General features: G+C 37.6%; 1 protein-coding gene across 1 annotated transcript in view; it reads left to right on the top strand.

Annotated features, from left to right (window-relative positions):
* The window catches only part of FREM2 (FRAS1 related extracellular matrix 2), a 216,199-nt gene that overhangs the window by 182,903 nt on the left and 20,489 nt on the right, over positions 1-12,807 (top strand). The window contains 1 exon segment of the mRNA XM_043997088.1: positions 503-834. Coding sequence (XP_043853023.1) covers positions 503-834 — 332 coding nt within the window.

Raw genomic sequence — 12,807 nt, 5'->3', positions numbered from 1 at the left:
TAAAGTGGAAAGAGTGTTAAATATGGAATCAGGGAACTTAGGTTCTAATCCTGGATCACTGCCTGTATGACTTCAGTCAAGTCACTTCGCCTCTCTTGGCCTGTTTATTCATCTATAGAATGAGAGACCATGTGGCATAGTAGATAGGAATGGATTAGGAGTCAGGGAGATCTGGGTTCAAATCCTACCTCAGTTATTTACTACCTGTGAAATTCTGTATCTCAGTTTCCTCATCTATCAGAGTGATAGAATTGAAATTGATGGGCTTTAAGGTTACTTCTAGCTCTTGATCTTTGATCCTATGACTAGGTAATCTCAGAAGTCCCTTCCATCTCAAAATCTATAATATGATAAGATATGATATCTATAACACTCAAAGTGATATATAATTTAAATTATCAGTATATAGTCTATACAATCCATTTTGTACAATCTGTCACCTAGATAATTTAAAAAATAACCACTAGACATGACTAATAACAATGATAATGATAACTTTTAGGCATGCTCCCCGTGATCTCCACTAGAGAATTGTCCAACTTTGAGCTGACACTTAGCCCTGACGGCACAAGAGTTGGGAACCACAAGTGCTCCAACCTCCTGGATTACACTGAAGTAAAGACTCATCATGGCTTCTTAACTGATGCTACCAGAAACTCAGAAGTGATTGGAGACACATATCCTTACCAATACAGTGCAACCATCAGAGGTTCTAGTACCTTGCGATTCTATCGCAACCTGAACCTGGAAGCCTGTTTATGGGAATTTGTCAGCTACTATGATATGTCTGAGCTCCTTACAGACTGTGGAGGCACCATTGGGACTGATGGGCAGGTAAGAATTTGTAAAATATGTTCTTTTCTCCCTAATGACCAAGGTCTTGTTTATATATATATATGTATATATGTATGTATGTGTGTATATATATATATATATATATATCCCTATGTAACAGAGTTTTGCTTTGTGTCCTAGAAACAGAATTAATCTCTAATCCAGACTGACCATTTTAGTATAGCTATTGATTATAGACATAGCTATATAAACATATCTATATATACATATGTATATAAGACATATATGGTGTATACACATTTATCTATGCATTTATAGTTGTGTGTATATTTGTATGTGTGCCATAAGCCACTAGAGAAATAGATTATTAAGTGTCAATGACTCAGTGAAAATTCATCACTAATTCTGGGGGAAAAGACAAAATAAATTTCCTATCAACAGTCAATCAATACCATTAGCTTTGTACATAAAAGATAGTACATCTTTATTATTAGACACAGCCTTTCCTAACATACATTGTTTTCTCTATAAAAATCCTTAGAAATTTTTTAATTTACATAAATATGCCCAGATATCTGAGGTGTGTTAAGGGCTAAAATTCTAGCTAGTCTGTCTAAAATATCTGATGAGTGGTCGCCAATAAATTATAAGCTTTAGCAAGAGTTAGGCTTTTAAGCATTTATTAAGGAGAATAAGAATTTGGTAAAGAGAGAGAGAAAGGCCTAGATTCCTATCTATTAAAGGGAGAGCACATTTCTAGCTCCCTTCTCTGCCAGAGTCCCCAGGAAAGAGCGAGAGACCGAGCGCCAGTCTCTTCCTTCCTCCTCCCACTAGCCCGCGTCACTTCCTGACGCCAAAGAAAAGACTCCTGGTCTTGCCCTCAAAGACCTTCGCTTCATGGGTGGAACTCTTCTACAGTAGGTCTCCAGCAGGTGGCGTCATTCCAATCGTTACAGCTGACATCTCATAATGAAACAAAAATGAGATGAAAAGCATAAACACTAATGACCAATCTAAGTTCTAATCTCTCCTCTGTTCACTTTTTCTTCCTGTTTTTCTCTTCTCATTTTCTCCTTTGCTCTCTTTTATTATTACTCCCTCTCCTTTTCTTTATACTTTCTGCCCTTTTGGATTCTTTTCTCTCCCCTTTCTACCACCTCTTTCTTTTTGTTAATGTAAGCAATATGTTCTTGACAAATGTCTATCTGCACTCACGCAATTCAAATTACCAGTGGGTAGGAGACAAAACTGGGAAGCACTGGTTTTTAAAAACTGGTAATCATCATATACACTTCACTATTTTAATACAACAGTACTACAATGTAATCATGAGCTTAATAATATGGATTCTTGGGGCAGCTGGGTGGTACAGTGGATAAAAAAACCGACCCTGGATTCAGGAGGACCTGAGTTCAAATCCGGCCTCAGACATTTGACACTTACTAGCTGTGTGACCTTGGGCAAGTCACTTAACCCTCATTGCCCAGCAAAAATAAACAATGAACAATAAAAATAACCATGAAGAATTTGTTAATTTGTTGACTCTTTCACTTGAACATCAACTAAGGTCTTCCTCTACTACCTCATTGTGCTGACCTTGGGTTCTTGAAGTGTATGTAAACAAAATAAAACCTCCAATAAATCTTAACCAACTGACCCTGTTCAGTGACAAGCAGAACTGAGTTTGAAGTATTTCTGCACTAGAAATGATTGCCAAGGGATAGATGGCAGGTAATTTTTTTCAACCACAGAAACTAATAGTGAGCATCTTTACCTGGGGTCCATGGATAGATTTTAGCGAGCACATGTACTTAAATGGGGAAAACATCTTTATATTCATTAATCTCACTATTAGAAGTTAGTGAAATTTAGCATTTCCTTCCATTATTCAAAACCATCATTCTAAGAAGGAGTCCAAAGGCTTCAATAGACTGACAAAGCAATCCAAAATACAAAACAATGTTAAGAACTCCTGTTCTAGAGCAGAGGAGCTGTGATCTGCCTGAGTGAAAAGGAGTATGTGCCTACACCATTGAGTTGCTATATCCTTAAAGTATTTGACCTAAGAGTGAGGTTTTTATCTCCTGTGAAATCATAAAAAGAGCTTTTTCATAAGAAAGTGAGCATTAAAAAATTCTGTTATAGGAGCAGCTAGGTGGCGCAGTGGATAGAGCACGGGCCCTGGATTCAGGAGGACCTGAGTTCAAAGCCAGCCTCAGACACTTGACACTTATTAGCTGTGTGACCCTGGGAAGTCACTTAACCCAAATTGCCTCACCAAAAAAAACAAACAAAAAAAAAACACAAAACAAAAAAATTCTGTTATATAGGAGTTTTTAACCTTTTTTTGATTATGAACCCCTTTGGCAATCTTGTGAAGCCTGTGGATCCCTTCTCAGGCTAATGTTTTTCAATTTATGAAATAAAATAGATAGGATTATAAAGGAATGTGATTTTATTGAAATTAGTTATCAAAAAAGATTTTTAAAACAAATGTTTTTCTTTTTTGAGGTTTTTCCTTTTTGATCTGATTCTTCTTTCACAGCATGACTATTGCAAAAATATGTCTAATGTGATTGTATATATATAACCTTTATCAGATTCCTTGCTGTCTTGGGGAAGGGGAAAGGAGGGGAGGGCAGGGAGAAAATTTTGAAACTAGAACTCTTATAAAAACAAATGTTGAAAACTATCCCTACATGTAACTGGAAAATAATAAAATACTTTTATGAAAAAAAAAAACAACCAACCAGTTCATGGATGTCAGTTTAAGGATCTTTACTGCAGAGGTGTTCAGATATAATGCATGGTGTTATAAACTTGGCTGGTGCCAGGAAATGACAGCTGTGCGATTTTCCTAGGGTGTTAAAATGTGGAAGAAGCAAAGCAAGAGATAGCTCACCCTCAGCCTCATTAGACTTCAAAGCTGCAAAACGTACTTTGTTCAGCTAGTGTTGATGTGGGTAGATGGCAGTGATCTCTCAGAGCTTCCCCAGACAGTGAGGCAGTATATAAAATATACCTTTCTAGCGCCAGAAGAAATTGGTAATAGTACCCACCAGTAAAAACTCAAACAAAAGAATCCTGTAGTTCTTACTCGTCACTCAAAACCATTTAAATCCATCTGTAGAAATAAAGGTTCAAACTGGGAAGCCAGGACTTTCTTTATGTGTAGTAATTAGACATTTTAGTTCCTTGGGTACAAACTGTCACCTTTTATAAAAGAACTTTTGAAACTTTTAATTCAGTAATGCTTAGTAGCGGCTTTGCATTCTTTGGCTGAGAACTTTGTGTTTCTTAAAGTTTCCTAAAATGAAAGTGTTTTTTTTTAATTAAGCAGCATCCCCCTCCCTCCCCCCAAAAAATACTCTTAAACTGTTACAAGAAAAACGCTCACATTCTATTTTTCCACTACAAGGAGATTCAGAATTAGTTTGCTTCCAGCTCTCCCATTCACTAAATTAGAATGATGAAGCACTCATTAAGCACTTCATACATCCCAGGCACTGTAGTAAACACTGGAGATATGAAGAAAGGCAAAAAAAGTCCTTGTTCTCAAGAAGCTCACGGTCCAGTGGGGTGACAATATGTAAATAATTAGGTACATTGAAGATATAAACAGAGTAGATGGAAGGTAACACATTAGGTCGTGTTCCTTTAGAGATCAAAGTGCTATCATTTAATTACAGCTAAAACAGACCATGGAGGTCACCTATTCTAATCCTTTCATTTTACAGATTAGGAAACTGAGGAAGTTATCTGATGTATCCAACGTGGCACAGATAACAACCCCCCCCATTTTACAAATGAGGAAACCGTGTCCAAAAGATATTAAGTGACTTGCCTAAAGTCATGCAGGTAGTAAATATCACCTAAATGATGAGATTTTATCTTCACAATCTGGAGAGAGTAGGAGCAATTATCTCAATTTAACAGTTGAGAAAATTAAGGCACACAGTAGTTAAGTGATGCTCCTGACATCACACAGCCTAGAACACATACATCCTAGATTCCAGATCTCCTAACTGCCAGACCTGGCACTCCTTCCATCCCTGTAGACCTCATTCCATGGCATTGTTATCTAGGACTGGCATTTATTGAGTTACTATTGTCAGTCACTTCAGGACATAGAGAAAAGGCATTTGATATTTTCAAGCTCTCCCTCTTCACTCCTTAGCTTGCCTGGCTTCTTTCAAGACAACTCAAATCCCACCTTGTGCAAAAGGATTTTCCCAGTGCCTCCTCCCCATTGATAGTGCCTTACTCTTGGAAAATGTCTTCCATCTGCTCTGTTTACATCTTGTATGTATAGTTATCCCTTTCACCTCACAGGTATTAGGGGTACAGCATCACCACTCCAAAATCTGGAAAACCTGCATAAATTTTTCGGCTGTCCCTTCATACCAGAGAGGTCAGACTTTTTTTTTTCTTTCTTATGTGAGGTATTTATAGTACCTTATTATAATTTGGATTAAGTATTTGGCCATAGGTTATATGTAGGTCAATGTTCAGTAAAAATACTTTTTCTATGTCATCTGGCTTTTGCATGTTGTCTGCGACTTCCACAAAACTCCCCTCAAATTCCCATTTAATTTCTTATGCTGACCAGCGTTATATCAAAACCTCAATGGGGAGAGTTGCAATGTGGAAAGATTAACTGCTCCTAGTTCTTTACATGTTACTTTCTCTTTTAGAATCTGAGCTCCTTAAAGATGGGGACTTTTTTTTTTTTTTTTTTTGCTTTCCTAGAACATAGGAAGCACATAACAAATGATGTTTGGTTGTTGACTCACTGAAGCTCTAGAACAGAATTAAGCAGAAAGGAAAAAGGAACTCTTGGAAAAAATAAAATACTATTTTCAAAAAAGAAAAGTAGCTTGAGATAGAAACATACGCCATGTTGTGCTGAGAGAATGGTTGAGATGTAGTGAAGTAGCAAGTAACAAGCAAGCTGCTTCTATTCTAGTGTAGCTGGGTGGCAAGAGTGGATAGAATGCCTGTCTTGGAGTCAGCAAACCTGAGTTCAAATCCAGCCTCAGGTACTTGCTGTTTGTATGACCCTGTTTGCTTTAGTTCCTCATCTATAAAATGAGCTGGAGAAGGAAATGAAACCCTACATGGGGTCACAAAGAATTGGACATGACTGAAATGACTGAACAACAAAACTTCTATTCCATAACCCCTTTGACCACAATCTGGCCTTGATACTCCAAAAAACACAAAAATATGGGTTCACACAAATATCAGTCATTAAGAGTTCTCTCCTTGAAAGTGATAAAAGTCCCTGATTCAAGAAACATTTAAGGGGGCAGCTAGGTGGTGCAGTGGATAAAGCACTAGCCCTGGATTCAGGAAAACCTGAGTTCAAATCCAGTCTCAGACACTTGACACTTACTAGCTGTGTGACCTTAGGAAAGTCACTTAACCCTCATTGCCCCGCCCCCCCCAAAAGTGATTGATTAGCTCAAGATGCAGACTAAGAAACATTTAGTAAGGACAGTTCAAGAACCACGGTATGCATTGGTGATAGAAAGAAGGGTCACCACTTTCCCTTCGTAGGCAGCAAGTTTGGCACCTCTACTCTAGGCAACTCTTTAAGAGTTTAAGTTGGGGCAGCTAGGTGGCGCAGTGGATAAAGCACTGGCCCTGGAGTCAGGAGTACCTGAGTTCAAATCTGGCCTCAGACACTTAACACACACTTACTAGCTGTGTGACTCTGGGCAAGTCACTTAACCCCAAATGCCTTACTAAAAAAAAAAAAAAGTTTAAGTTGCAGAAAAGCTGCTGACCTTCTTCATTAAAGGGGCTTCTTCCCCTCAGAATTCCTTATACTAACAAAATCACAGGCTGAGTCCCTATCCCTCATCCTTCTCTAAGGGTCAGAAAACCCCCAAAGTGGCATATACTCCAAGAAAGACTTGATGAATGTTTTTTAAGGAGGATTATTTTATAATCCAGTTTACCTGGTATCATATTACCTTGTTAAATAAAAACATGCTGTTTTTTCACTTGTGATTCTGTATGATAAAGGGTTGGATTTTGATGGAGGTCAAACCTGGGTCTTGAATTCTGCCTCTGATGTATATGAGCGATGTGATTTTGGCAAGCCACTTAACCTCACTGAGTCTCAGTTTCCTCCACCATAAAATGGGGATGATATACCTCAAAGAGTTGTTGTGAGGATTATATGAGATAATCTATGTAAAACTTTATAAATTGTAAAACACTATATAAATGATAACTAGAATTGCACTGATTTCTTGCTGTTAAGTCATTTGACACTTGAAGACAGCTAGGTGACTCAATGGGTAGAGCACTAAATAGAGGCAGGAAGCCCTGATTTCAAATTTGGTCTCAGGCACTTACTAACTGTATGACCCTGGGCAAGTCAATTAATCTCTGTTTGCCGCAGTTTCTTCATCTGTAAAACGGGGGAGGGGGGGTAGAATATCAGCACCTACTCCCTAAGGTTGCTGTGAGGATCAAATGATTTAATAATTGTAAAGCATTTAACCCAGTGGTTAGCACATAGTATGCACTACATAAATGTTAACTATTTAGTATGGGTAGTATTATTAGTATTAACACTGTCTGAAGACTGTGCCTTTTCACTGACCATCTCCCATGCCTGTAATGTTCTACTTTCTCACTTTGGCTTCTCTTAAAATTCAGCTCAATTCTTATCTTCTGTAGGAGGCGTTTCTAGCTCCCTTCCTCTGTGCCCATATGTTACCTCTGAGATTACCATTCGCTCACACTGTACATATATTTGCTTCTTTTTCTTAACCCTCTAGCACTTAACGCAGTGCCTGGTATATTGGTAAGAGTTTAATAAAGGCTTATTGAATGATTTATTATTCTTGGGGGCCTCAGTTTCCTCATGTGCAAAATGAGGGAGATTGGGCTTGATGATGTCTAAGGTCCCTTCCAACTCTCATGTGATCTCTTATTACTGTGATATATTATGACAACAGATTTTCATGCCATATTTGAATATGGTAGGGATTCCTAACATTTTTTTTATGCAATAAGGCTTCATTTATTTATTTTTTTATTTTTTTTTTTTTTTGGTGAGGCAACTGGGGTTAAGCAACTTGCCCAGGGTCACACAGCTAGTAAGTATCAAGGGTCTGAGGCTGGATTTGAACTCAGGTCCTCCTGAATCCAGGGCCGGTGCTCTATCCACCGCACCACCTAGCTGCCCCAATAAGGTTTTATTTTTAGAATTTTTTAAAATGCAGCATGTAATCTTGGATAAATCACTTAATTATTACTGGCCTCAGTTTCCCTATCTGTAAATTGAATGGGCAGGACTAGAGGCCAACTAAGGTCCCTTCTAGCTACAAATCAATGATCCATAATAATGTTATTCTTCTAGTGAATCACATTTCATTTTTACTTCTTAAGTGTCATCTCAGCATTTTTCTAACTTGTCAATGTCCATTCGAATGGTAATCTGACCCTCCAAGAGAGTAATTTTCTTTTTCTTTCTTTTTTTTCTTTTTTTCTTTTTTTTTTTTTTTAGGGCAATGGGTGTTAAGTCACTTGCCCATCGTCACACAGCTAGTAAGTGTCAAGTGTCTGAGGTCGGATTTGAACTCAGGTACTCCTGAATCCAGGGCCAGTGCTCTATCCACTGTGCCACTTAGCTGCCCGCAGAGTAATTTTCTAAGCAAGACCTTTATATAAAACACAGAGATAGCTTATTGCTGGTAGAGAAGTATTGCTCCTAGCAAAAACTAACTCAGTACTTCTTTGATTCTCTTTTCCTGCTTGATTCTTCGTGTGTGTGTGTGTGTGTGTGTATGTGTGTGTGTGTGTGTGTGTGTGTGTGTGTGTGTGTGTGTGTGTGTTTTATTCATATGCCCAAGACTTACCGAGAGCCAGTCCCCAATCTCCCTCTCTGGTTGTCAACACTGTTATCCCTCGCCAACAGTCCTACCCCATGGGGTGAAAGTTGGCAATTACAAACTTTCCTTGTGTTCAGCACCACCAGGGGATTTCTGGTACACAACACTATGAATGACAGATGATGAAACCATAAAAAATATTTTTTATAAATATACTGACAATAATAATAATATACTAAAAGACCACCAGAATGGGAAATGAAATACTTCTCAAAAATGCTCTTTTTTGTACATGGTTGGAAACAAATTTAATAATATAACCATAACCTCAGCTATCAGCATTGTATATGGAAAATAAAATTTTGTGTAACACATAGGAATTTCAATATCCTGCCAAAAATAAAACTAAAATATATCCTCATAAAACTCCATTTTTAAAAGCCCATTTTTTTTACCCATGAGACATTCTTGGACTTATTCTAAAAGGCAACTACCTTCCTTCTCCCTTCTGCTACTTTTATTATATTGCTTCTGATCTACAGCATTTTTAAAAAGTAACCCAGGAGGGGCAGCTAGGTGGCACAGCGGATAGAGCACCGGCCCTGGAGTCAGGAGTACCTGAGTTCAAATCCGGCCTCAGACACTTAACACATACTAGCTGTGTGACCCTGGGCCAGTCACTTAATCCCAATTGCCTCACCAAAAAAAAAAAAAAAAAGTAACCCAAAGAGAATTATTGATCTAGAGCTGGAATGGCCTTAAAGGCTCCTGACTTCAACCCCTTCATTTTATAGCTGAAGAAATTGGAGGCTATAGAAGTTAAGTTACTCGCCTAAGGTCACACTGGTAGTGAGGATAAGAATATAAACCTGGGTACTCTGGCTTCACAGTTATTACTCTTCTGTGACACCATCACTAAAATGCTTCCAGTCCTTATATGATTTCCCCCCTCTTTTCCTGAATCAAATTTAGACCCCAGCAAAAAGGGAAAATATTCATGTCATTTTTACCTATGACCTTTAAATATACAAGAAATCACCATAGCAAAATGTACTAATGTTGGTATAGGGATACAAAAATAAATAAAGCAATACCTGCCCTCAAGGAGTTTAAATTCTGTCAGGGGAAACAACATATAAGTACCCACAAAATAAGTACAAGATAATTTAGAAGTTCGATGGATTAGGGAAGGCCTAATGCAAGACATGGTGTTTGAGCTGAGTTTTGAAGGAAATGAATGATAAGAAATTGAGGTCCAGAGACATAAAGGGATTTGTTGTTGTTGAATCTTTTCAGTCATGTCTGACTCTTTGTGATTTTATTTGGGGTTTTTTTGGCAAAGATTTGGCATTTCCTTCTCTTGCCCATTTTACAGATGAGGAAACTGAGGCAAATAAAGTTAAGTGACTTGCCCAGGGTCACAAAGCTAGTGTCTGAAGCCAGATTTGAACCCAGGAAGATGAGTCTTCCAGACTTCAGGCTGAGCATTCTATCCATTGCACCACCTAGCTGCCAATAAAGGAACTCAAGGTCACACAAATATTAAGGAGAAGTTCTAGGACTCAAACTCATTTCCCCTGACTCGAAATCTAGCGCTCTCTCTACTGGAATATGCTAAAAATGTGTCCATCTTTGAAATTTCTATAGAATTGAGATTATTTGTCAGCAGATAAATATAAATCTATCTATATATCCATTCTTTATATACTTACAAAGGAGCACTTGGGCTTCTTTTTCCACACTTATAGGCAAAAAAGCCCGCACCACCCTCTTGCATCTGCATGCTTAATGTAGATAAATATGGCATCTGCAACTTCCATTTAATTCTTGCCAAGCACTTAGTGGAAATTACTTTCCCCCATATAATTCTTTACTAGAGTTGGTCCCACAGCTCGAGGACATTATTCAAACCAACTTTACTAACTGCATCAAGTTTGAAGGGAGAGCTTCTTGAGTACTTTTTTTTGGTAAAGTACAATAAATAGCTTGAAGCTATTATGACCAAGTGAAGTTGTGCAGCTTTTGTGCACCATTCAGTATCACATCTAGCTGTGATCAGAAAAGGACATCTCTACATCTACCCACAAAAATTCTGGTAATCTAGTATATAACACAGGGCAGCCAGGTGGTATTGTGTGTAAACCACTGGACCTGGGCTCAAGAAAATTCATCTTTCTGAGTTCAAATCCAACCTTAGACACTTTCTAGTTGTGTGATGCTGGCAAGTCACTTAACCTTGTTCACCTCAGTTTCCCCATCTGTAAAATGAAGTGGAGAAGGAAATAGCAAACCACTCCAGTATCTTTGCCAAGAAAAATCCCAAATAGGGTTACAAAGAGTCAACACAACTGAAACGACTGAACAATAACAAGAATTTATAATACAGATGTTGCACAACCAGAAGAACCATATAAAACACCCTCAACAACTACCATTTCCCAGCCATCAAGCTGTCATAAGCATTGTCTCCAGCTTTTCTCAGTTTTACTCTAGCTAGTTTCAGCTGATTTGAATTCAATAATTAAGTTGAATTAAAATCCACTAAGTAATAAGGGTTTAAAGAATTATTAAAATGATTACCATGCTGTTAAACTCTGTTTACATCCCAAATGCACAAAAGTTATTTTTCTTAAGATATTGATATTCTGAAAAGCCTTTTTTTAAATAGCTATTTTTCAAAATAATAAATGAAATCATTTTAGGGAAAGGCCCCCAAATGTAACATTATAGGAGCAAGTACAAAAGGCATAGTGAATAGCAATGTTTCAAGGCCGATTTGGGTTAATTTTCATTTTATGAGGAAACCTGTTGTTCATTTTGCCTTCAAGTGACCTGGTCATTAGCCTTGCTAGGACAGAATCTTAACTTTAATAGCTTGTTAGGTAAACAGGCAGCTGATAACATTGTTCAGTGGGCATGAATAGGCTACAGGGACACAACTCCTAATAGAAATACAGTTTTAACCACTATACTTGGTGTTTAAGTTTTGACTAGTCTCCAAATCTCTAGGACCTAGTACAAAGACTTCAAAAGTAAATTAATAATTTGACTTAGCTGCTTGATCTGACTAATTCACTAGCTGTAAACTATGTAACATGTTTTCTTAATATCCCTAACTGTCCCATGTACAGTATCTTTAACTTATTTTAAACCTTTTTTTTTTTTTTTTGGAAAAAATAAAGTTAATGTCTAAAGTAAAATGAAACTAAATTAAATGAAATATAACAAAACAAAATAACTTCAAGGTTAATGTATGACGAGATTTAAAACTTGAATACATTTCTAGATGATGAATACTATGACCAAAAAAGGTTGATCTACTGGAGAAGGAAATGACAAACCGCTCCAGTATCTTTGCCAAGAAAACTCCATGGAAAAAACCATCCATGAGGTCATAAGAATTAGACGCAACTGAATAACACCAAAAATAGACCCCACTGTCAGCCAATCTTTTAGTTCTGGTCATCATCGGACTAAATTTACAGATAATTTCTCCCATCAGAAAACTGTGTACAAGATGGCTAAGATCCTTTAACAATGGCATATAGGAAAGAGCAATGGGTGAGGAGGCCACGGAACAGTGTTCCACTTATAACACTGCTAAGTGCAGTCTCTGTAGCCTTGAATAGATTGAGATCCCTTCCATACTTTCTTCTCTGGTACAATGCTTATTTGTATCTTTCTGTAAATACTTCCTAGAAGAGTCTATCCAATGTAGCATTGGCCTTCATCGCATATTTTCAATAATTTACAGATACACTGCAGCACTCAGGCTGTCAATCTACTGTGCCTATACTACATGGCTGGCCAACCTCCTTTTTCTGTTCATCTATGTCCTGGAATGCCTTTGATACCACTTCTTGGCATATCATCAGTAATAGATGGTAGTTCATTATTGCCCTTTGATTCTATCTGGACAACTAGAAAGTGTCTAAGGCTGGATTTGAACTCAGAAAGATGAATTTTCTTGAGTTCAGGTCCAGTGGTCTATCCACAGTACCACCTGGCTGCCCTGTGTTATATACTAGATTACCAGAATTTTGTGGGTGGATGTATCTATGATTTTAATTCTTTTGAAATTGCAATATCTCATTATTTACAATAGTATATATCACTATTGCTACTTGGGGAAAATTTGGACTCATTTGAAGCGAATTGTATG

The sequence above is a fragment of the Dromiciops gliroides genome, chromosome 3, assembly GCF_019393635.1.
Source record: "Dromiciops gliroides isolate mDroGli1 chromosome 3, mDroGli1.pri, whole genome shotgun sequence".
NCBI lineage: Eukaryota > Metazoa > Chordata > Mammalia > Microbiotheria > Microbiotheriidae > Dromiciops > Dromiciops gliroides.
Note: the sequence above shows the minus strand (reverse complement) of the source record. Positions and strands in the feature narration are given on the sequence as shown.